This window comes from Drosophila bipectinata, chromosome 4, assembly GCF_030179905.1.
Source record: "Drosophila bipectinata strain 14024-0381.07 chromosome 4, DbipHiC1v2, whole genome shotgun sequence".
Taxonomy (NCBI): domain Eukaryota; kingdom Metazoa; phylum Arthropoda; class Insecta; order Diptera; family Drosophilidae; genus Drosophila; species Drosophila bipectinata.
Window position 1 is genome coordinate 10,449,034 of NC_091740.1, and position 26,309 is coordinate 10,475,342.

At 37.6% G+C, this 26,309-nt stretch overlaps 1 protein-coding gene across 9 annotated transcripts in view; it reads right to left on the reverse strand.

Annotated features, from left to right (window-relative positions):
- The window catches only part of Cadps (calcium-dependent secretion activator 1), a 404,419-nt gene that overhangs the window by 267,100 nt on the left and 111,010 nt on the right, over positions 1 to 26,309 (reverse strand). For 8 of the 9 annotated variants that reach the window (XM_070282296.1, XM_043213400.2, XM_070282297.1 and 5 more), the window contains 2 exons: positions 19,620 to 19,956; positions 534 to 654 (listed from right to left, as the gene is read on the reverse strand). In XM_070282296.1, the coding sequence (XP_070138397.1) occupies positions 534 to 654; positions 19,620 to 19,939 (441 nt within the window). In that variant the 5' untranslated portion in view covers positions 19,940 to 19,956. Of the gene's footprint in view, positions 1 to 533; positions 655 to 19,619; positions 19,957 to 26,309 lie in introns of those variants that run through there. The other variant, XM_070282298.1, reaches the window with a different exon arrangement.

Here is a 26,309-nt window from a genome sequence, read left to right on the forward strand (position 1 = left end):
CCTTATGAAATTTGGCATGTCGTATTATTTTGCCAAAAAAGCTCTCATGTCAAATTTGAACTCTCTAACTCTAAAAACACCAAAGTTATACCATTTCCGATCAATCAGTTATATGGCAGCTATAGGATATAGTCGGCCGATCCCGGCCGTTCCGACTTATATACTGCGTGCAAAGGAAAGAAGGGTGTGTGCAAAGTTTCAAGACGATAGCATCAAAACTGAGAGACTAGTTCGCGTAGAAACGGACAGACAGACGGACAGACGGACATGCTCATATCAACTCAGGAGGTGATCCTGATCAAGAATATATATACTTTATAGGGTCGGAGATGTCTCCTTCACTGCGTTGCACACTTGTGACCAAAATTATAATACCCTCTGTAAAAGTATAAAATGGGTAAATATTAAGACGATGGGGTTATCTTTTGAACAGATCTCGTGCCTCAATCCCATCTGAACTTAAAATTAAATTATATGGTTAGTATTTTACATAAAAAAATATTTTTCAAAGCGAAAGTTTTTGATACACTTACATGAAAATCGGAAGGCTCTTGCTTGTCGCTTTCTATTGAAGGTGTTGGTGACAATGGTCTTGGCAGTGAGTTGGCCCTCGAAGATCCTATACTTTGATTTAATGTTTCTTGGGATATACCACTGCGAACAAAAGTATAAAATAACGAATTAGTTAGAGAACAATTATTTTATTCAGAAGCTAAAAGAAGAAACTTTTTATGATTTTTGTAGAAATTCGATTTTTCTTCAAATAATATAATTATTATAACATATAATTAACATTTTATAATAACATTAATAGGCAAACATATAAGTCTTTGTAACATTTATAATAGTTGTTTAGCAAAGGTTATGTAACATAAAAAATAGCAATTGAAATATCACACCCGAACAATGAAAGGGAACGCTCGAGTCCACACTACTATACTCGAACAGCGCAACGCAGAGTGAGTTGGTTAGTGTCTAGTAGATGACGTCGCCGCCGCCTTTGCAACCACAGTGTAGTATAACAGGTATCTACAATATACAGTAGCGTACAATGAAATCCGAACAGGCAGAAAATACTACTTTTTTAGTTTGTTTTTGTTCAGAGTTTACTTTATGAAGTAAATTTGTTTTAAATCTATGAAATTTATACAAATGTTAATGCAAAAAGTGTTCTTTTTAATTTAATTTTAAAACTTCAATATACTTCAATATTCGATGAAATCAACAAAAATTTAGGCAAACAAAAAAAATTTTTTTTTTTAATATTCCAAAATAACAAACATTTTTGAAAATTATTTCTTAATAGCTTATTACTTAACGTATTCAAAAATAATTTTGTTTTGGTTCTTTAGTATTTAGTTGGTCTTCCTTGAGTTTTTTATACGTCCTTTATTCTTGATTGCATAAAATCTACCAAGTGTTCGATAGTTTTCTTAATTATGTCTTTATAACAGACACTTTCCACTGTCAAATTAAATCCTCTTATTTTTTTTGGGTTTCTTTTAATGTATTTTACCTTTTAAAATAGGACGATATTAAATCGGATAGAAATCAGAACTACTGCCTGGCCAGTCTAATGTTGATATTCGACTTTTCTGCAAATAATTTATTACCTAAATTAAAAAAAAAAATACTAATAATAAAAAATCGCCGGCTATGAAGTCCCGCCTCCTCAAAGTTCCTTTGAACTGTTGGTGTGCCTATTTCGACTCCTTTCGACTGGTAAAACTTACTTCTTACATGTTTTGCTGATTTGAAACGATCAGCCATGCCTAATCGTGAAAGGTTTCGATCCTCGTGGTAGATGGTCTTCTTTTTCTTTCCTGATCCTGGCAAATGCTTTAAAGTTCTGGTTTTCTCAAAATTTTGTTCAAAATTTCTCGAAAGAAGACTTAACAAGTCCAACGTTAGAGCTTATTCCTCGGAGGCTTAAGATTTTCGATTGTAAGGCCAATATGGCTCCTTTGACATTTTCAGTCATTTTCGACGTATTTAAAAAAATTTTTTTTTATTATAAGAAGTTTAATAATTTAAAAAATGGCAACTCGATATAATAACACGCGCTCCTACCACATTAATGCAAAGTTCACATTAGGTGTCCTTAGGTGTACTTAGTGTCCGGATTTCATTGTCCGCTACTGTAACTTTGTTTTATTTTGGAAGCTTCTTTTGACGCGACTAAAAAAAAGTATTGGAATCTTAAAATAGTATATTATTATTTAAGTTTTAATGAACTTTATTACAAGTTCTTAACATGCATGCAGCCGAAGGCGCACTAGTAACAGTAAATGAAGACCATGAATGATTACCAAGCCATTATCCTGGGTAAACAACGCGTCTGAAGCCATATAAAAATTCACACCTGAGCGCAAAGATACAGTATTTAAAGTGGCACCTGAGCGTTGACGCAGCCATCAATTTTTTGTCTCAACAAGCCACTCAAGCCATTCAGCGTAGCTTCCTCTAAATGTAGGAAAAGGTAACGGTGGCAACGCCTGGAAACTACGGCAGCACGTTTGTACCTAATTTGCATTGGGGATCTCACTCATTGTCGAGTGACCCACGTCAAGTAACCGGCCAGAATAATAGAGCGAAGGCCTCCTCGTCAATGATGAACCTCACCTCCCTTCCCAAGTCGTTGAAGTTAATTCGTAACTCCCTCCTCAGCTCCGAGTAATCCAGTTTAAAATAAAACAAACTCGAGTTTAATGCAAACAAAAATAAAAAAAGTTATAAACCCAAAAACCAATACATGTAGGACATGGACTTCGGCAGAACGGAAATGGAGTAAAATTTGTCAAAAAAATAATAAATTTATTCCTTATTAGGTAGGAGAAGAGAACCCACTTGAAGCAGAAGAATGGTAGCCTACACTGGCTAATAAGCTCCCACTCTCAAGTCCTAAGCCCAATCTGGACATTCGGTTTTCAGTTGCAGGGGAGCTTCATTAATTATGCAAAAAGCTCAGTAAAAGATTCTCAGAACCATTACCCTGGTTCGTTCGAAACGAAACCTTTAGAGATATCTGAATAAACGAAATAGCGAAATAGTTAGAAATAAAATAGTGCAAGCTACAATAACCTGTCAACACACCCTAACCACCTGGCAAGAGCAGGTCTCTAAAGTGAGCTGCCGCATTTGTCTTCCTTGTAGTAACCTTCCCATCCAACATGAAATATTAGGAACGTGTAAATTAAGTTCAGAGAAACTGAAATAATAATATATTTTAAGGCTAACTTAGGGTAGAGCCGAAGTTGATATACGGTTTGAGTTAAATATATTTAATTATTTATACTTATATTTATTTTAGTCTTAATTAATATATACGGCATATCGCAAACATCGGATATACATCTTCATGAGAATATCATAATAAAAACCATTTATTTCAATACAAGTTTTTTTATCAACAGGGCTTTCTTGCGCACGCTTGCTTCACTGCGAGCCCCGTTTACCCCGTAAACTGCCGAACTTCCTAGATTTCTCTCTCTTCATCCCCTTCAACTGGAGGCCACCATGGGGTGGGCTAGCGGTTTCTTCCGATTAGTTCGTATTGTAACGCAATGCATATTTTCCCATACATATCGCAAATATCGGATATAGTTGGCCTATCCTTATCAAGCTTTCTAAAAACAAAAGATGTGACATTTCTGATCGTTCTGGTGTAGTTAGCTAAAAGATATAATAGACCGATCATTATTAAATGTATTAAAATTTTGTAGAACAGACTAGGTGGGCAAAAGAAGACTCTGGAGAACGTACCATTTCAAGTTTTACTAAAGCACACCAAAGTTAGGGCATTTCCGATTAATCTATTATGGAGAAAGCAATTGAGTATAGCCGATAAATTCTTTCCGTTCCGACATATGTATATTGTGGGAATAAAGGCTGCATAGCTATGGCTAACTTTTAGCCCCAAATAAAAAGAAACTAATGCGGGAAAACGTTATTTTCAGTTAATTTTTATTCTTCATCTTTTACCCTAGCAGAGGATATTATAATTTTGTCCAAAAGCGTGCAACGCAGTGAAGAAGACATCTCCGACCCTATAAAGTATATATATTCTTGATCAGGATCACCTCCTGAGTTGATATGAGCATGTCCGTCTCTCCGTCTGCTCGTCGGTCCGCCTGTCTGTCTGTTTCTACGCGAACTAGTCTCTCAGTTTTAAAGCTATCCACTTAAAAACTTTTCATACAACCTTCTTTCCTTTGCACGCAGTATATATCGGAACGGCCGGGATCGGCCGACTTTATCCTATAGCTGCCATATAACTGATTGATCGGAAATTCTGTAACTTTGTTGTTTTTTGGGTCCGTATTAAATATGAGAGCTATTTTTGGCGTAAGACGCAATGCCAAATTTCTGCCATATTACTGAAAAAACGGAAATGTCTCAACTCTCGTGTTTTTGAAGATGGAAAGTTGTAACTTGGTGCGGATTCTATCTTTGGTCAGTTGTTCCGACCTACCAAATTTCATAACGATCGGCCGACTTTATCTTATAGCTGTCATATAACTGCAGCAAGGAGTGTATTTACACAACTTGAGCGAAGAAAGACGAAATGTAATAAGAGAAAATGCACGATTGAGACACACGAAGATCATTGGCATCATACAATCGCTTGGCATTCCAATATGATCTCACTGCGAACTACTGTGATGATGAAAATTTAGATATTGGACCAATGACGACTATATGCCGATATTGCAATGCGTTAAAGAACAAAACTGATTGGCTGGATTGTGCTGCGCATGTGGAAAAGTCAAACTGGGTCCATTACTTACACCACCACAGCCACTGAAAGCATTGTTCGATGGAAGTGATCCCGATTCCAGCCATCCTTGAATACAATAACTGCTTTCGCATGACTTCCTTTTGGAGATAATATTATTCGAGAAGGCGGCTTTATGCCGACTTGCAAGGTAAAAGATACAACACACAAAACCAATTAATCACACCAACACAATGAATTGCAACACATAACAACTACATATACACCACACACTACACCATCACTAGATCAGAAGTTACTCCGTATTCTTCAACAAATGATTGTTTGAAATTACAGATACAAGGACAAATAAGTCATTTGCATGGTTCAATTGTGCCAACACCAGATGCACCGCATCAATTTTTTGCAAATATATTTCATTTTGTCAATGGTGGATCAGCTAAATGTGGGGTGCAATATACAGGGAACACAACTCTTAAACAGTTATTAACCACGCTGTGGTTAATATGGTCAAAACAGCGTTGGAACGAATGACATTGGATACGCACAAATTTGTCATAAGAGCGGATTGTACCCCAACAGGTGAAAATGTGCGAAGATTCAATGCACCCACTGTTAATGATGTTGCTGCAATTATTGTTGGCAATCCAACTAAATCGCGAGACAATTTTTTTCAGCGGAGAAGACAAGAGACACATAGTTTGTACGATGCGTTACAATATTCAATCATTTATTGGCAAGGGCAAGACGGATACGACATCACGTTGAAGATGGTCGATCCAATTACAGGTACAATATTGACACACTAATTATTGCTATTATTGTATTTTCAGGAGCATCAACGAATAAAAATCTAAGCGCAATGAATTATTATGCGTATTATGAGTATCTTATTTTTTGCTGTCGGCCTGTGTTATTAGACTTAAATTATGAATAAAATTTTCGGCGAAAACCCTTTTCTTACATATCGTTTTATTTTTAACAGCGCTATTTGAGCCTAGATCAAGTAACTGATAAATAATGAATGCGTCAAACAATAAACCAAAAAAAAACTCGGACTCTCTACTTCTAACTTTTAGTGGCTCGTCCCTTTTACAAGTTTAAGGTGACGAAGCTGAGAAGTGAAAAATAGCGGTGGATCTTGGTGAGACGCAGAAGAACGTGGAGCTACACACAGCGAAGACTCTTTGGAAATTAATCAACCAACGGCTTTGTCAAACAGCCAACCTTACTATCTCAGATCAACTAAAATGAAAAGGGGAAAAATATGGAAAAAGATCAAGGAAATGTTCCGGTCAGCAAGGTAGAGAAATTAACCGAAACTCTTTTCTGGCCAAACGCTATGATCTGCAGCCAGTAGTAGTACAAAGTAGTAGTAGTAGTAGCAAACTAAAGCAGACTGAACATTTAATGGTAAAGCCTTTGCATACCAGAGTACCTTCAAACCAAAACCCCTACAGGAGATTCCTCCCTCGAAACTTATATTTGTTTCTCGGCTTGCCCTTGCATATTCGTGCATATTCTTAGCCAGCTGTACTTTTTCAAACAAACGCCACAGTCGCGATGATTTTAAGCTTTTAATTAGCGTACGTTAAACGTGAAATAACGGGAAGTGTTTGTCTTTTACTCCTTTCAGGTGATTTTAAAGGGCCGCCAAATAGTTTATCATTGTTTTTTATATACCTAAATGTCCAATCCAATGCTTCAAGCGAATGTTTACGTGACATAGTGCATTCATCCAAAATAATTATTTAACATTGCTTCAGCCTATGCTATGACCATAGACTATCTATCTTGAATCTTGAATGTTCAATTGCAACTTAAGTGCTGAATGGGCTGTTCTGCCTCCATCTAATAAAGTTGCTGCAATGCCAGAAGATGCAATGGCCAAGGCGATGCCATTTTTTTCGTCATTAATTAATTTCTACAGTATCGTACTGTAGTTCACGATTCATATCTGGGATGAGTAAAAACGATGTCTTTTGGAAGCATGAATTAAATGTACAAATTGACTTCAAGGAAAAGGGAATAATCTGGATCTCTACCAAGACGTATGCCGCGAAATGGTTCAGGTGGTGTTTCCATTTCGGATAGTTGTACTTTTTCTGTTGAGCAACACACCCCAACTGGCTAATTTTTAAATTTTTTGGATGACAATACAGGCATTATTTTTCCAAAGTACCAATAATCACTTTGGAATAAGCAGAATATTCAATATCAGGCTCGTACTGGAATTCTATTCGAAGAAATGGCCCTGATGTAAATCCTCGATGTACTTGTTGGCGTTGTTGGTCAATTCTTGGTAACTGCGCCATGCTCACACGCTCATTTTCATTATCTTCTTCAATTTGTTCTCCCGATCTTCGTGCTCTTATATTTCCCGCGGCTATAGAATTGACCGTTCGACGACTCAAATTGGCCCAATTACGTTTTCTTGTGCATTGCTGTAGTGGTCGGCAGGGCCCCATTTTATGGGCATATGATACACACATAAATTTACGATTTTACGGCTTACAATTTTTTTAAATTTACGGCTCACAGCCTACTTACTGATACTGTCAGCCATTTCGGAGGAGTATAATTCCCGCTGTCTAACGGGATTAAAAGTATCCTATATCCTTCAAGACTTTAAGCTACCTCCATACCAATTTTCACTCAAATCTGTTCTGCCGTTCTTGATTTATAAGTGGTGTAAGATAACACGACATTCTTTTATATATATATTATAAGACGCCCGTCTTCTTTTAAGATTCGTGTGCGCGCGCTGATTTTCAAGACTATTTGTTTAATCATTTTTTGGCAAGAGAACATTTTCGTCCAATAAAAAAAAATTGCCAAACCACTGGGAGTGAAACTTCCACTTATTCCACTGTAAAACATTATCACTTATCATGCTCCACGACTTCGCCGGGAAGGTTTTACATGTCCCTTAGTCAAATTTACCATGGAACCACTTCTTGTGTCGTAAAGATGACTTTCATAAAATTAATAGCCTAACTGATAAATTTAATTTGTCCGATATTCTGGAATGTGCCGATATATATGTCATCATTAGCACACTTTAAATAAATTTTTTGACTCATATGTGCTGTGGATACATCCGTCCACTTCAACAAATCGTCCTCGGTTTACAAGGTGCCTCACAAACTTAAAAAATATTTAAGACAGGCTTATACTTATATTATAAAGAAGGCTTTTAAAGAAAAAAAATGCAAAAGTATAGATTTTTCAAGATATCTGCTAGCATGTTCAAATTTAACCGTGCATAACGCCAAAGGCGTCATGCACGTCAAAGGAATTATATTCGCCACTGACCAATACAATTTACTCAGGATCCGAAGCAGTTTTATAACTTTTTATGACAAGCTCTACTTACGTTTGAAAATTTATCTGCGACCTCTGATCTATTTTGCCTAAAATGGCAGATCCGCCTTAGGCATATAACATTCAATTAGCCTTATAACATTCAATTCAATCAATCATTCTTATATTATGTCCGTCTTTCTCCAAGAATAAATTAATTCATCAGATCTTCTAAAAGTTTAATTGGTTTATTCGCCAGTCCTTATTCGATGGAGTACCTGACTGTGTGCTTAAATGCTACGCCAGGGCTCAGTGCAAACCCCTACATCAACTTTTTAACTTATCTTTGGAAACCTCGATATTTTCCCCTGAGTGGAAGGAATCTTTTACAGTTCACGTGCCAAAAAAAGGGGAAAAATCGGATGCTACCAACTACAGAAGTTGGCAACAATTCCAAAGTTATTTGAAATCAGTTTTTCGAACTTCAGTTATTTACACAGAGTAACACTCACTCCTGTTGACAAAACTGAATCTTTTGGGATTTCCTACAGACCTCCTTACGTAGATCTCCAGCTACATAGATGGAAGAACACAAAGAGTTTTATTTAAAAATGTACATTTCTCTATCGCAAAATCTCACTTTCCTTTCGTTCAAATCTCAAAACATTTATTCTAAATTTTTTACGAGACCACATCTAATTTAATAATTATTATTGCTTTATCGATTCTTGGTTATAGTCCCGCGATTCCCGTCTATCGGTTGGGTCTCCAAGTTTATTTTCTCCAAGCTTAAGGACTTTTTATACCCTTGCAGAGGGTATTATAATTTTGTCCAAAAGTGTGCAACGCAGTGAAGGAGACATCTCCGACCCTATAAAGTATATATATTCTTGATCAGGATCACCTCCTGAGTTGATATGAGCATGTCCGTCTGTCCGTCTGTCCGTCTGTCCGTCTGTCTGTCTGTCTGTTTCTACGCGAACTAGTCTCTCAGTTTTAAAGCTATCGACTTGAAACTTTGCACACACCCTTCTTTCCTTTGCACGCAGTATATAAGTCGGAACGGCCCGGATCGGCCGACTATATCCTATAGCTGCCATATAACTGATTGATCGGAAATGGTATAACTTCGGTGTTTTTAGAGTTAGAGAGTTCAAATTTGATATGAGAGCTATTTTTGGCAAAATAATATGACATGCCAAATTTCATAAGGATCGGCCGACTATATCCTATAGCTGCCATATAACTGAACGATCGGAAATGACCCAACTTTCGTGTTTTTGAAGATAGAAAGCTGGAACTTAGTACAGATTTAATTCTTGGTCAGTTGATCCAACGTACCAAATTTCATTAGGATCGGCCGACTATATCCCATAGCTGCCATATAACTGAACGATCGGAAATGGTATTTGGTAGAAATATCAACTTTCGTATTTTTGAAGATAGAAGTTTGGGACTTTTTTTAGATTTTGTATTGTAATAAATTGGATTATATATTCCTATTCCCATAAGGATCGGCCAACTATATCCGATGTTTGCGATATATATCCGGTTTTAACTGCAAGGGTATATAAACTTCGGCTCCGCCCGAAGTTAGCTTTCCTTTCTTGTTTTCTGACTCAGTTATTGACAAGGTCTTGGAGAAGCTTCAAAAAAGCAAAGTATTTTTTTATTAATTGTCCTGAACTATGGATTCTTCAATGTCCTAATAAAAGAAAGCAGCAAACAGTATACAGGGTTTATTAGCCACCATTCAGATTTCAGAACTCCCCGGCAGTATTTATAAGATGTGTTAATTATGGGCTTTAAAATCTGATCAACAAGAAAGTTCTGGATTTATATATGGACGACATATTCATTCATGCAGCAACGGCAGACAGTTGCTTAGAAAAAAGGCACATGTCTTTAAACCATGAACTATAATTTTATTTATTTTTTCGCGGTCTTTCAGAATTTTGGAAATAGCTTATGCATCAACTTATACCCGATACTCGTAGAGTAGAAGGGTATTTTGTAGTTGTGTGAATGTATGTAACATAGAGAAAGAATCATCTCCGACGCCGTAAAGTATATATGTATATTCTGAATCAGCATGAACTAAAAAGCTAAGTCGATATAGCCACGCCCGTCTGCTGTCCCTATAATGCCCCCGAAGTTCAATTTTTTTGACAAACTTTTCCACTTTCCTTTACGCCCCATTAATTGCAAATATCTATAGCGCCAGTACAGGAAGATTTTTTGGCTTAAGATGGCTTAAAATATTAGTCAAAAAAACCAAATTGCAATATGCAAAATTTTGAAAAGATGTATTTTGATATAGTAGTGTGTATCAAAGTTGTTTTAAATTTTTATTGTGATTATTAGAATTGTTATAATTGAATTGTTAATTATCAAAATCAAGTATAAAATAGCTCAGGGCTGAGCGGGAGCGAAAGCTCATATTCGCTCTTGTGCGAATTAGCCCCGCTTCGCCGCAGTAGGTAATTAGGCTTAAGATAAGAGAATAATAAATATCGAGTTATAACGTTAAAGAGGCAACATCTTTCCTTCTTTTATTTGTTGTTTATTAAGCAGAAACCAATTATTTTTTGATATGTAAGAGATAAAATAATCTCGACAAACATTTTGGCGGTTCAGGGTGGACTTTTGTGCTAGATATTAAAAAATTGTCACAAAATTGAAGTGTTACTTCAATTTAAATCAGAAGTCGGCACGGCCATAAGGAATGTACCGAAAAGAAATTGCACACTTTTTAGCGCCAATTTCTCGTAGAGCTGGATCGTGCTGGGAAATGTACCGTTCGAAAGCTTCATTAATTCTGCTTTGTTTACATATTCTATTTTCATAATTTATCCTTTACTTTCGACAATGCCTCGAATCAAAGAGGAAGTTCTCCAAAAAATTGGCACTATTACTGCACAGAAAGAGGTGTTTCGTACAGACAATTAGCTAAACGCTATAAAGTTAGTGTTAATAGTGATAAAAACATAATAGAAATATTTGGGGAGACGGGTTCTGTTAATTATTTACAAAAAACTGGACGAAAATAGGGTTCTAAAGATAAAAATGTTGATAAAAAAGTATTGGCCTTAATCCAAAAAAGCCTTTTAGCCTTAATTGGCAAAAAAAAAGACAAACAAGTATGTTATTTTTAAGACCCAACAGAATTTTTTAAGCGAAAAAAAAAATTTCCCATTTTTTCAAAACTCCACTCAGATGTCCCCCCTTAAAGCCTGCAAGATCTGACATCCTCCCCCCGTTGAAAGTCACCATATTTGCAACGTTTTCCACTAGGAGATGCAGGCGCTGTTTTTTTAACATTAAGCTTTACGACAAATACTCCGTCTCCATAGACTCCATAGACAGATGGTATCCACCGCCACAAACAATCCAACCGAACCGTTTATTTTGAAGCATCGGCAAGCCAGACGCCAATTAGATTCTTCCGTCGCAGAGCATTTCATAAAATAAACTCGCTCCAATTAGAAGAAATATGCCTTAAAACAGATGGAACCCAGAAGGAATCCGCAAGCTTCAAGGTATTTAGGACTTGCTTATTGCCGACTGCTAATCTAACGCTGGGTTGAAGGATGGTAAGGCTTCACGACCGCCGATATATGAACAGTGTAGCAAGAATCTTATGACTGCAAACAGAGTTACTGTTATGTGACTGTTATTAACATTCTAACAAGATAAAAAGCCGCAACCCCTCTTCAAGGTCGAGCTCGAGCCAAAAAGCAGGTCCATGAAGAAGAACGAAGTCCACCCAATCTAGCTTGCAGCTTGCAATATTTTTTGCATCGGAGAATCACTGTTGAAGAGCCACATAAACGCAACGGTCCAGTGCAATGCACTAATTGCCAAAAGTATGGACACATAGGGCATTCTGCACACTTCGGGTAGTCTGTGTAGTCTGCGGGGACGCCCACAACTCCACAACGTCCACTAAAAACAAGGACAGTACTGTTAAGAAATGTTAATATTGCGGAGGCAACCACACGGCAAACTATAGAGGATGTATGATGAAGATGGGGTTGGAAAGTCGCATGCGTCAAGTGATCGCAACGCGCAACCAAAATCCACAGAACGTGTACATTGCGTCAAAAGCTACGCCAGACGTCTTCTTCGCTAAAGCTGCGAAATCCTCATTCGGTCCACTAAACACCACCAACTGCTTCTCCTATGCCGATGCTTTACCAAATTCCAATTCAGCCTAACTGACAAAGCGCTCAACAGGCCCCAGAACAGCCACACAGCAAAACGGAAACTACGATGCTTACCCTCCAACAAAGTATGATGTAACTTATGTTATTCATGAAAACGACCATGCACACACTTGTTCAAAACCAGAAGATGGTAATACAGCTGCTTGTAGCTCGTCATCATACAGACCAATAAGCCTTCTATCTTGTTTGTCTAAATTGTTTGAGAAATGCTTGTTAATTCGCATAATACCACATCTGGAAGCTTGCAATATTATCCCGGCACACCAATTTGGCTTCCGAAGAAACCATGGAACCATCGAGCAAGTGAACAGATTTACATCCGAAATACGATCAGCCTTCGAATAGCGAGAATACTGTAGCGCTATTTTTTGATATTTTGATATTTTTTGGTGATAGGCGCAGGACAATACAGTCCTAAAGCTAATCTGGACGTATGGCTCCCAGCTGTGGGGAAACGCGAGCAGCAACAACATAAACATAGCGCACAATCAAAAATCTTGAGAACTATCACAGGGGCACCTTGGCATGTTCGCAATGAAAACATCCACCGGGATCTGGGCATCCTCGCAGTGAAAGACGAAATCCAGAGTCATACAAAAAAAATTGTCTTCGCAAATAGAAGATTCAAGAAATAAAAGCAAATACAAACAGGCACAAAATACTACTTTTATAGTTTTTTTTCAGCCAGCGTTTAATTTATGGAGTACATTTGTTTTAAATCGATGAAATTAATATAAATGGTTATTTAAAACTTGTTCTTTAAAATGTCATTTTTTTTTATTTGGAAATAAAACGTATACTTCAATATTCGATCAAATTAACAAAAATGTACGCAAACAAAAAAAATGTATTTTAAAATTTTTTAACTATTCCTAAGTAACAAAAATTTTTAAAAACCATTTTTTAATAGCTTAAGCCTAGTACTCTGACGACGAAAATCCGCTGTCACACGTGTTGCAGCGGCAGAACTCCATATAAAAAAAACGGTGTGAAAAAAGAAAGAAGAAGAAATTTTTGCCTCCTAGATTTTGCCGGTACTCTGACGACCAAAATAATGGCTATCAAATTGAATGGCGTTGCCGGATCAAAAAAAGGAAACAGCTGATCTCGGGGTGTAAAAATAATTCATTTGATTTATTTTGACACCCAAAACATGGAGCCAAAATTGAAAAAAAAAAATGTCGGACCGAAAAATTTTCGTCAAGCTAATTAGTGCAATAAGGGCGAAGCCCATAATATGGAATTTGACCCACAAGGGGCATTTTAATGCCATAAAATGGCATTGAAATGATTTGTGATTGATTTTGTGTGACAGCGGATTTTCGTCGTCATAGTACTAGGCTTTGGTATTTAACGTATTCAAAAATAATTTTGTTTTGGTTCTTTAGTATTTAGTTGGTCTTCATTGAGTTTTTAATACGTCCTTTATTCTTGATTGCATAAAATCTACCAAGTGTTCGATAGTTTTCTTAATTATGTCTTTATAACAGACACTTTCCACTGTCAAATTAAATCCTCTTATTTTTTTTGGGTTTCTTTTAATGTATTTTACCTTTTAAAATAGGACAACGATATTAAATCGAATAGAAATCAGAACTACTGCCTGGCCAGTCTAATGTTGATATTCGATTTTTCTGCAAATAATTTATTACCTAAATTAAAAAAAAAAATACTAATAATAAAAAATCGCCGGCTATGAAGTCCCGCCTCCTCAATGTTCCTTTGAACTGTTGGTGTGCCTATTTCGACTCCTTTCGACTGGTAAAACTTACTTCTTACATGTTTTGCTGATTTGAAACGATCAGTCATGCTTAATCGTGAAAGGTTTCGATCCTCGTGGTAGATGGTCTTCTTTTTCTTTCCTGATCCTGGCAAGTGCTTTAAACTTCTGGTTTTCTCAAAATTTTGTTCAAAATTTCTCGAAAGAAGACTTAACAAGTCCAACGTTAGAGCTTATTCCTCGGAAGCTTAAGATTTTCGATTGTAAGGCCAATATGGCTCCTTTGACATTTTCAGTCATTTTCGACGTATTTAAAAACTTTTTTTTTATTATAAGAAGTTAAATATTTTAAAAAATGCTTTTAGATCATTAACGCTAAATACCTTCCGGATATAAAGAACAAATTTTAGCTCGATATAATAACACGCGCTCCTACCACACTAATGCAAATTTCACATTTAGTGCAAGTACTTAGGTGTTCATTGTCCGCTACTGTATATAGCAGGTAGCTTTGTCGATACAAAGGAGTAAGCCCATAACTCCTGTTAGTCTTCCCCTTGTAAATAGCAAGTATGTATATAGGCACACGCGCCGCTGTCGACGTAGTCATGACATTGTTTCTGCCAAGAGAAGACCAGGACTAAGGATTACTTGACTAAGGATTATTGAAGCCGGTACTTGTAACAGAACCAAACCAAAAACTAATTTATGGTCCAATGGCTAAAATATAAGCGAGAACCAAAATCACACAAGCCAATACGAAATTGTAGGAGGTATCGTGCCATCGTTGGATCACTACCAGCACCGGAGCAGCTTGTAAAATTTATGTGTAGCTCAGCAGAGCAATGGAACTGGGTAAGCCAGTTGATGGAGTATGCCTAGATAAAGCAACCCTTTCTCTCGAAGTAATACTTTGCAGTGGTTCCGCGGGGTCTGTGGTGTGTGTGGGGGTGAATTGATCTGTTATGACTTTTTGCGTCCTCGGCAGCTCTTGCAGACGCGCCCCCTGGGGCTTGCCTCACCACAAGCAGCTTAGTCGCATCGTCGTCACCACGACGACGAGCCTCCTCACTTTGTCTCTCACCGTCTCGGCATTCTCTTCCCAATGCAAGGTCGACACACATCGTGCAACATACTACGCTGGGTCGAAACCTGCTGGTTCAACGGCGACTGTGAGAAATCTTCCGAAATCTCGGTTGCTCGACTCACCAACGCCCGCTCGAAGAACTGCCAGCGAGCATTGGAGATGTTCCAAGACGGCACGTGAGGTAAGCTCTCAACTGTTTTTGGAGTCGTTGGTGTTGATACAACTATGATCATGTTATGACCACACAACTCCCCCTCTTCCACTCCAATATGGCCCATATCGATTCTGCATCCTTCGCAATTGTCACGAACACCGGACTGAGCTGGTTTGGGGGATTTGTGGCGGTTCTGTTGTCCTGCAACACGACCGCATGTACCTGAGATTCGGCTCCAGCTCGGTTTCGAACTGGCAGTACACGCAGAGCAAGACCAAGAGCCAAGACTCCCTTTAACTCTCACGCATGCGTACTCGGTGGTGAGGGGCTCCATCGGCATGCAGATGACTTCCGGGAGATCCCCGAGGATGGCTGCTTTTCCTCTCCGGTCGGTGTATATTCACATTCCCTCTGGAAGCAATGCCAATGCCAATGTATGGCTAGTGGAGCAGTGCAAATATACAACCTCGCTGAGCCGGACCCTGAGCGAGCACAATGATGGTAACCTCGACCACAGTTTGCTTGGATGAAGCTAAACATTAATGTTGAGCATACACCCTCGCAAGCACCGCAGCGTACGACTAAAAAACTGACTAAAAACGACTAAACTCCGGGTAATTTGAGTATTTAACTAGAAAATGATAAAGAAGCAAAAGTGGCAAGGACGTAGCAGAAGCTGCTCTCGTGACAATATCGATATAGTGCGTTATCGAGTTCTAATTTTCGACTTAATTCCGTTGAGATGTGGAGGGGAATTCCATACCGAGCGAACTAGAAATCAGTGCATTGGCTACAAATTTTGCTGTGATGTCGACTAATAGAATTGCTGTGGGCCATTTTGAGAAACGATCGATACACGTAAGGCAGTATCCGTTCGATGAAGGCAGCGGGCTGACGATGTCAATATTGATATGTTCGAAACAGGCGTCGCTGGCAGCATTCGGTTCGAAAGCCGATTCCGTGTGACGTTGAATTTTGGCTTTTTGACACGGGATGCAAGAGCGTACGATTTCAGTGACATCCTACGTCATGCGGGACCTAACGTAGTTTTTTGCGACCAACCAACTTTTTCGTTGTCTGGATGGATTATCGAATGCAGGACTTTAACCAAGGTTTGGCGTAGGCATCTGGAAATGAACAGGCGTATCTGGTTATTGGCGACGTGGCAGTAAAATTTCTTTTCAGGCTAAAAGAGACAATTTTGTTATGTTATAACTAGATAACATAAGCTCGATAACTCGGGGGATAAACGGCAGATTAAAGTTGATCATTACCAGAAACTTTTTCAGATCCTTCGTAATAAGCGGTGTTCAAAGTGGCGGATGGCTTCTTGGCTTCCACTTTGGCTTCAAATAGTTTCAAGTGGTGCTGGCTGATGTCGTATCCCAGATGTAATGGGCTGGACCAGTTGCAGTTTGAAGGGCATCCCATCCTCTTTCGATGAAATAGGAGAACTCGCAGGAACTTAGGGAATTGATTTTACGTTGAGGCGCGTGCAGCGTTTTGAGTAGCGTAGCTTGATCGATGAGTTTGCGTCATTTCATTTAGTACAAGTAAGTCAAAATGTTTAAGGAAATCGGATTCAATGGTAGCGCAGTTGACGTCAGCTATCACGACGGTCCAAACGAAGTTTCATCTCAATCCCAGTGCCAATGCTATTCGATTTTCTCCATAGGTTTGTATTTTCGTGCCATTGGCGGCGAAAAGAAGCTTTGGAGTGAGCATAGTTTATGGCGATAGAAATCGCCAACTTCCATCACTTTGTAAGCGCTGAAACCACAGTGCTTTTAATAAAGTTTTTGATATAGCCTTCTGGAATTTTTTGTTCGCTTTCGCAGAAGTGTTCCAGAATGCACGATTTAAGTTTTCGTACTTGTCTGTGGCTGTTGGGTTGAAGATGGCGTCGGCGATTCGGTCCGACACTGGTTCTTCGATTGACACTAGGATAGTGTTAAGCTTCGTTTCGTCTGAGGTTATTCCCGCCAGAACGAATTGGGCTTCGATTTGCGATACCCAATATTATGGGTGCTCGGTCCAAAACGTGAAAGACTTCGGCGTCGTCTGGTGACGTGTTGTTGTTTGTCATTGTAAGCAACGGTGGTCGCATGTATATAGTGATCACGTCGGGGTCACCAATTTAATATTTGAGTATTTTTTATAACTATATATGTCGGGTCAGGCAGCAGTAGAGCGATTTAATGTTAATGTTTAAATAATGTTAATGTAATGTTTAGTGTAATGTTAATTTATTTAGGCTTAAGTTTGTACAAAGCGCTTAGTTGGTCGCAAGCCGACTCTATCTCGACCGCTTGACTCAACAGGCCTCTCTTTAGAGAGTTTTAGCTCCGCAATGTCTAGGTCGGGCCGCCGTCTATATTATCGAGAGCTTTAGTTTCGCGTATGAAAACCCTCAATGACCAAACAACATACATAAACTTAAAATTAAAAAAATGATCAAGAAGCGAATGTGGCAAAGGCGAAAAAGTAGCGACGGACGTTGCTGTCGAAGTCCTTAGGCGTTTATATACACACATGAGCTGGAAATGGACTCCCGCAATATCGATACTCGCGTAAGTTACCTAGCTCGGTCGTGCTAACAAAAGCTGATGAGGGTTGCCATAGAACTTTTGTCGCATATACGAAGAACGCCCGGGCAAGACTAGGCTGCGAGAGACGCAACGGACAGCGAGCAAATATGAGCAGCTATACGATGCAATGACTTGGGCGCAACATAGGACTAGGACTAGGACATTGTAAGACATTGCATTGTATCCAACTTCACTTTTCGGTATACAAAATCCGGTACCGCTCTTTTTTTTACACAAAAGTGATTTAATCGGAGCGTAACATATAAATCCAGTCTGTAATTTACAAAGCGTATAAATCAATATCGAGTTCCAACATTGAAGTAGCTAGCCGCCTTGGTAAAATAAAAATTCTGTTGAATGTTCAGATATGTCTCAACCCCGTCTGTTTTGTTGATTTTATGTTTTTGCAAGCAGACACATCAGATTGCTTCGCGATTTGAAAACCGCGACTGCACCGGGGGAGCCCCCTGCATCAACGACGCATCAGCGGATTGCTTCGCTTTTATAAAATCTCAATTGGAAAGTGTTTTTGGAAAGAACTAATAAGGACTTCAAAGTAGGCGGCAATCAAAACTACCTTAGAGTAGGGTCTGGCCTTTGAAAGAAAGGGGTCCTCTCCTTTCTTCTAAGAATGTCAATTCAATACTATGTAAAAGAATTATGAGAAGTTAACTGAACAATACTGAAAAGGTCTAAAATCCCACCTCTTATACAGAGATAGGGCCAAGTACCTAGTGGAGTAACTAGATAAAAAGCTAAGCTGGAATCTAAAGAAAGGTTGAATAAAAACAATAGGCCCTTACTGATCGAATAATCAAGTGAAACACAGCAGTGAAACTCCTACAACATCGGACATTCCTCTCTTCTACTTCTCTCCACTTCTTCTACTCCACTATTCTATTCAGCACAGCACAGGGGCTTCTGTGCTCAGGGCTGTGCATAGGGCTACAGGGGCACAAATCAGCACTGCTATTGCTATAAAAACTAAACATTAAAAACTATTAAAAACTAAACTCAAGGGCTATATCCAAGAGTTCGTTATCGTTAGAGCTAGAGCTGGGATAAAATCGATTATCGATGGGTCGATGCATCGATTCGGTTTAAAAATATCGAATCCCTACAAAAACAAGAAAGAAAACCTAACTTCGGACGGAGCCGAAGTTGATATATCCTTGCAGTTAAAACCGGATATATATCGCAAACATCGGATATAGTTGGGCGATCCTTATGAGAATATCATAATAATACCAATTAATTACAATAAAATATCTAAAAAAAAGTCCCAAGCTTCTATCTTCAAAAATACCAAAGTTTGTATTTCTACCAAATACCATTGCCGATTGCTCAGTGGAATCTATAAGATATAGTCGGCCGATCGTTATGAAATTTGGTAAGTCGGATTAACTGACCATAAATATAATTTGTACTTAGTTCCAGCTTTCTATCTTTAAAAACATGAAAGTTTGGTCATTTCCGATGAATTTCTTATGAAATTTGGCATGTCCTATTATTGAGCTAAAAGTAGCTCTCATGAGTACATGAATCCAAGACGAGAAAGGAAATCTAACTTCGGACGGAGCCGAAGTTGATAAACCCCTAAAGCTAAAAACGAATATATATCTCAAATATCGGATATAGTTGACCAAACCTTATGAGAATATCATAATAAAACCAATTTATTAGAATACAAAATCGTAAAACCGCACACTTTTGACCAAAATTATCATACCCACTGCAAGGAATAAAAATTATTTATTCACAATTTTTGAAATGCTTTATTGTCATATGTTAAAGGCGGACACTTACCTGGGAATAGTCTTCGTAGGTATTTCAAGATTCGATCCATCTACTCGACCGCCATAAATTTGACTATTTTTTGAAGAATTTTGTCCACCCGTAATACTTCCCATGTCTAGGCGGCCAGTATTGGGGTTTAATTGTTTTTGGGGTCCAGTCAAATCGCCATTTGAACCAGTTGTGACAATGTTACATCCAGCTGCGGAAGATACACCTAAGGTAGATATACTGTTTACGCCTTTGGGCGTTTGTATACTTCTTCCTTTAGCTGGCACATTGGTAACGGGATCATCTTCACCCTCTTCCTCACTTGAACTTGGATCAATCATGCTTAAACTATTATTTGCTAAAAAAGAAAAACAATAATTTCACCATGCATAAGAAAATTTTGAGAAACAAGTTCATATATTTATAAAATTACTAGCTAACCTGTCAATAATTGTTTGACCCATTTTTTCTAGAAAACATTTTTTTCAGATAAAAAAATACATGAATAAAATGCGTTTTTGACAGCCCCGAATTTGATTATAAAAATAACTCTGCAATTCGAAATCAGCATGCACTTTATTTAGAGTTAAATTCGCATCCGACCGTTCAGGGGCTCAGCTCAAGACAAGATATTTTGTTCAACATTCAATATTTTGCATATCAATGTGTATCCAAATCTAAGCCACATACAGATAATGTCTTTGGCCTTGTAACTCATTGATCGTCATCACTTTTTTAATTGACATACTTGCAAATATATTTAATAATCTTCACCGAACTGCATGACTCAAATTTCAAATAGTACCACCACTAACCATACAACATATAGTACTATATGGTATTATGGTATGGTACGAAAGCAGACGGCGTTTCAAGTGACGCCAACTGAAATATACCCTGTTCCTATTATAGTGTATTTATTTTTATTGAAAATGGTTCGGTCGCGAAACAAAGTTAACAACAGATGCGTTGAATCTTCGTAGTAGCTTCGATTGGCTAGTGCACCTGTTAAGTCCTCGCCCTCCATAAAGTATATTTGTAAAAATTTATTAGATTTGTTTGGCATTGGCAACAATGAGCCCGCTTTGTAATACTCTTGGCCTTTGATTTCAACCATTAAATGGTTGACCGTTTGCAGCAATAGTGTTAAGAACACTATTTCTATTGCTCCAAACGATGTCATGTGGAAGCATGAATTTCATCTTCGTAACAGGAAAAGGCTAGAATCTGGATCTGTACCGAGAAGTAAACCACGAAATAGTTCAAGTGTTGTTTTAATTTTCTGATGAGCAACCCATCCCAACTGGCTCATTTTTAAATTTAAGTGCATGACAATACATGTACCATGTAAGTACCAATAATCCCTTTGGAATGAGCATAATATACATATTGAAAGAATGACCATAAGTATAATAATAGTGGAATGCTAGTCGTAAAAATGACCTTGATGTAAATGCTCGAAAAGCTTGTTCGCCTGATACTCGTACTCTTCTATTTCGCGCAACTCAAATTGGCCCCTTTGCGTATTTTTGGTATTGGTGACTGTAGATCATTTTTGATGTCGGTACTCTTTAAGGTAAAGAAATTACAACAAAAATAATGTTAATAAGAGCCAATAAGAGAGCTTCTAAAAATTTCAGCGTGCTCACACTGTCCTTGTAACAGCAGATCTGCAGCAGAACTTCTTATACTATGAACGCGAGCCATGGAACACGAGAGCTTGTCCAACACTGATCTAGCGTTAAAATACTCCATTCACCAAGAGTGCTCCGCACCGTACAATACACAGCAGCCAACTAAAGATAGAAAAACCCTACTTAGTGAGCCAACCATTATACTCTAAAAACCATTATAGCCCAGTCCGTCGGAAATCGATAGAATACCCACCAAGGTCGCGTTAATTAACCCTGGATGTATTCACAATCCCTGCACGAGTAGTATTAACCTTGAAATTAGATAAGGAAGCTAAGATTATAATAGCTAGTTATCACCGACAGAGAATGGTTCAGATTATCATACGCAGCGACGAGGAGATGACGCCATCAAGACCGCAAATCGGAGAACACAAGACTTTACCATGGGACAGCCTACTACGCCGCGAAGAACCACGGCACCCACGAACGCTAACGTCTAGGTGTCGCCCATTAACAGCCGACGGCGGCTTAGAGAAAAATTTCCAGATGGTACCTACTGGGTGAACCTGAAATGACCAGCTTTAGAAGTAAGAGAGAGATATGACGTTCCAAAATAAAGTCGCACATGCAACTATCGATTATAGTCTTTACAAGTCCTTAAGGGGTTATATACCATAACGCCAAAGGCGTCATGCACGTCAAAGGAATTATATTCGCCACTGACCGATACAATTTACTCAGGATCCGAAGCAGTTTTATAACTTTTTATGACAAGCTCTACTTACGTTTGAAAATTTATCTGCGACCTCTGATCTATTTTGCCTAAAATGGCAGATCCGCCTTAGGCATATAACATTGAATTAGCCTTATAACATTCAATTCAATCAATCATTCTTATATTATGTCCGTCTTTCTCCAAGAATAAATTAATTCATCAGATCTTCTAAAGGTTTAATTGGTTTATTCGCCAGTCCTTATTCGATGGAGTACCTGACTGTGTGCTTAAATGCTACGCCAGGGCTCAGTGCAAACCCCTACATCAACTTTTTAACTTATCTTTGGAAACCTCGATATTTTCCCCTGAGTGGAAGGAATCTTTTACAGTTCACGTGCCAAAAAAAGGGGAAAAATCGGATGCTACCAACTACAGAAGTTGGCAACAATTCCAAAGTTATTTGAAATCAGTTTTTCGAACTTCAGTTATTTACACAGAGTAACACTCACTCCTGTTGACAAAACTGAATCTTTTGGGATTTCCTACAGACCTCCTTACGTAGATCTCCAGCTACATAGATGGAAGAACACAAAGAGTTTTATTTAAAAATGTACATTTCTCTATCGCAAAATCTCACTTTCCTTTCGTTCAAATCTCAAAACATTTATTCTAAATTTTTTACGAGACCACATCTAATTTAATAATTATTATTGCTTTATCGATTCTTGGTTATAGTCCCGCGATTCCCGTCTATCGGTTGGGTCTCCAAGTTTATTTTCTCCAAGCTTAAGGACTGTTTTCCTGACTCAGTTATTGACAAGGTCTTGGAGAAGCTTCAAAAAAGCAAAGTATTTTTTTAATAATTGTCCTGAACTATGGATTCTTCAATGTCCTAATAAAAGAAAGCAGCAAACAGTATACAGGGTTTATTAGCCACCATTCAGATTTCAGAACTCCCCGGCAGTATTTATAAGATGTGTTAATTATGGGCTTTAAAATCTGATCAACAAGAAAGTTATATATGGACGACATATTCATTCATGCAGCAACGGCAGACAGCTTAGAAAAAAGGCACATGTCTTTAAACCATGAACTATAATTTTATTTATTTTTTCGCGGTCTTTCAGAATTTTGGAAATAGCTTATGCATCAACTTATACCCGATACTCGTAGAGTAGAAGGGTATTTTGTAGTTGTGTGAATGTATGTAACATAGAGAAAGAATCATCTCCGACGCCGTAAAGTATATATGTATATTCTGAATCAGCATGAACTAAAAAGCTAAGTCGATATAGCCACGCCCGTCTGCTGTCCCTATAATGCCCCCGAAGTTCAATTTTTTTGACAAACTTTTCCACTTTCCTTTACGCCCCATTAATTGCAAATATCTATAGCGCCAGTACAGGAAGATTTTTTGGCTTAAGATGGCTTAAAATATTAGTCAAAAAAACCAAATTGCAATATGCAAAATTTTGAAAAGATGTATTTTGATATAGTAGTGTGTATCAAAGTTGTTTTAAATTTGTATTGTGATTATTAGAATTGTTATAATTGAATTGTTAATTATCAAAATCAAGTATAAAATAGCTCAGGGCTGAGCGGGAGCGAAAGCTCATATTCGCTCTTGTGCGAATTAGCCCCGCTTCGCCGCAGTAGGTAATTAGGCTTAAGATAAGAGAATAATAAATATCGAGTTATAACGTTAAAGAGGCAACATCTTTCCTTCTTTTATTTGTTGTTTATTAAGCAGAAACCAATTATTTTTTGATATGTAAGAGATAAAATAATCTCGACAAACATTTTGGCGGTTCAGGGTGGACTTTTGTGCTAGATATTAAAAAATTGTCACAAAATTGAAGTGTTACTTCAATTTAAATCAGAAGTCGGCACGGCCATAAGGAATGTACCGAAAAGAAATTGCACACTTTTTAGCGCCAATTTCTCGTAGAGCTGGATCGTGCTGGGAAATGTACCGTTCGAAAGCTTCATTAATTCTGCTTTGTTTACATATTCTATTTTCATAATTTATCCTTTACTTTCGACAATGCCTCGAATCAAAGAGGAAGTTCTCCAAAAAATTGGCACTATTACTGCACAGAAAGAGGTGTTTCGTACAGACAATTAGCTAAACGCTATAAAGTTAGTGTTAATAGTGATAAAAACATAATAGAAATATTTGGGGAGACGGGTTCTATTAATGATTTACAAAAAACTGGACGAAAATAGGGTTCTAAAGATAAAAATGTTGATAAAAAAGTATTGGCCTTCATCCAAAAAAGCCTTAAGCCTTTTAGCGTTAATTGGCAAAAAAAAAAGACAAACAAGTATGAGTATGGTACAAAGAATAAAACGGCGGCATAAATTAAAAACATATAAAAATCCAAAATTGCAAAAACAAGAAAGGAAAGCTAACTTCGGGCGCAGCCGAAGTTGATATACCCTTGGAGTTAAAACCGGATATATATCACAAACATCGGATATAGTTAGCCGATCCTTATGAGAATATTATAATAAAACCAATTAATTAAAATAAAATATCTATGAAAGAGAATGACCTTTTTATACCCTTGCAGAGGGTATTTTAATTTTGGTATTGTAAAAAGTGGTAACCTTTTTATACCCTAGCAGAGGGTATTATAATTTTGGTCACAAGTGTGCAACGCAGTGAAGGAGACATCTCCGACCCTATAAAGTACATATATTCTTGATCAGGATCACCTCCTAAGTTGATATGAGCATTTCCGTCTGTCCGTCTGTCTGTTTCTACTCAAACTAGTTTCTCAGTTTTAAAGCTATCGACTTGAAACTTTGCACACACCCTTCTTCCCTTTGCACGCAGAACATAAGTGCGGGATCGGCCGACTATACCCTATAGCTGCCATATAACTGATTGATCGGAAAGGGTTTAACTTTCGTGTTTTTGAAGATAGAAAGCTGGCACTTGGTACACATTCTATTTTTGGTCAGTTAATCCGACCTACCAAATTTTACAACGATCGGTGGACTATATCTTACAGCTGCCATATAACTGAACGATCGGAAATGGTTTTTGGTAAAAATACCAACTTTGGTATTTTTGGAGACAGAAGTTTGGGACTTGTTTTAAATTTTGTATTATTATAAATTGGGTTATATTATCATATTCTCATAAGGATCGGCCAACTACATCCGATGTTTGCGATTTATATCCGGTTTTAACTGCAAGGGTTATAGCCGACTATATGTTATAGCTGCCATATAACTGAACGATCGGAAATGGTTTTTGGTAAAAATACCAACTTTGGTATTTTTGGAGACAGAAGTTTGGGACTTGTTTTAAATTTTGTATTATTATAAATTGGGTTATATTATCATATTCTCATAAGGATCGGCCAACTACATCCGATGTTTGCGATTTATATCCGGTTTTAACTGCAAGGGTTATAGCCGACTATATGTTATAGCTGCCATATAACTGAACGATCGGAAATGACCCAACTTTTGTGTTTTTGAAGATAGAAAGCTGGAACTTAGTACAGATTATATTTTTGGTCAGTTAATACGACCTACAAAATTTCATAACGATCGGTGGACTATATCTTACAGCTGCCATATAACTGAACGATCGGAAATGGTTTTTGGTAAAAATACCAACTTTGGTATTTTTGGAGACAGAAGTTTGGGACTTGTTTTAAATTTTGTATTATTATAAATTGGGTTATATTATCATATTCTCATAAGGATCAGCCAACTACATCCGATGTTTGCGATTTATATCCGGTTTTAACTGCAAGGGTTATAGCCGACTATATGTTATAGCTGCCATATAACTGAACGATCGGAAATGACCCAACTTTTGTGTTTTTGAAGATAGAAAGCTGGAACTTAGTACAGATTATATTTTTGGTCAGTTAATACGACCTACAAAATTTCATAACGATCGGTGGACTATATCTTACAGCTGCCATATGACTGAACGATCGGAAATGGTTTTTGGTAAAAATACCAACTTTGGTATTTTTGGAGACAGAAGTTTGGGACTTGTTTTAAATTTTGTATTATTATAAATTGGGTTATATTATCATATTCTCATAAGGATCAGCCAACTACATCCGATGTTTGCGATTTATATCCGGTTTTAACTGCAAGGGTTATAGCCGACTATATGTTATAGCTGCCATATAACTGAACGATCGGAAATGACCCAACTTTTGTGTTTTTGAAGATAGAAAGCTAGAACTTAGTACAGATTATATTTTTGGTCAGTTAATACGACCTACCAAATTTCATAACGATCGGTGGACTATACCTTACAGCTGCCATATAACTGAACGATCGGAAATGGTTTTTGGTAAAAATACCAACTTTGGTATTTTTGAAGAT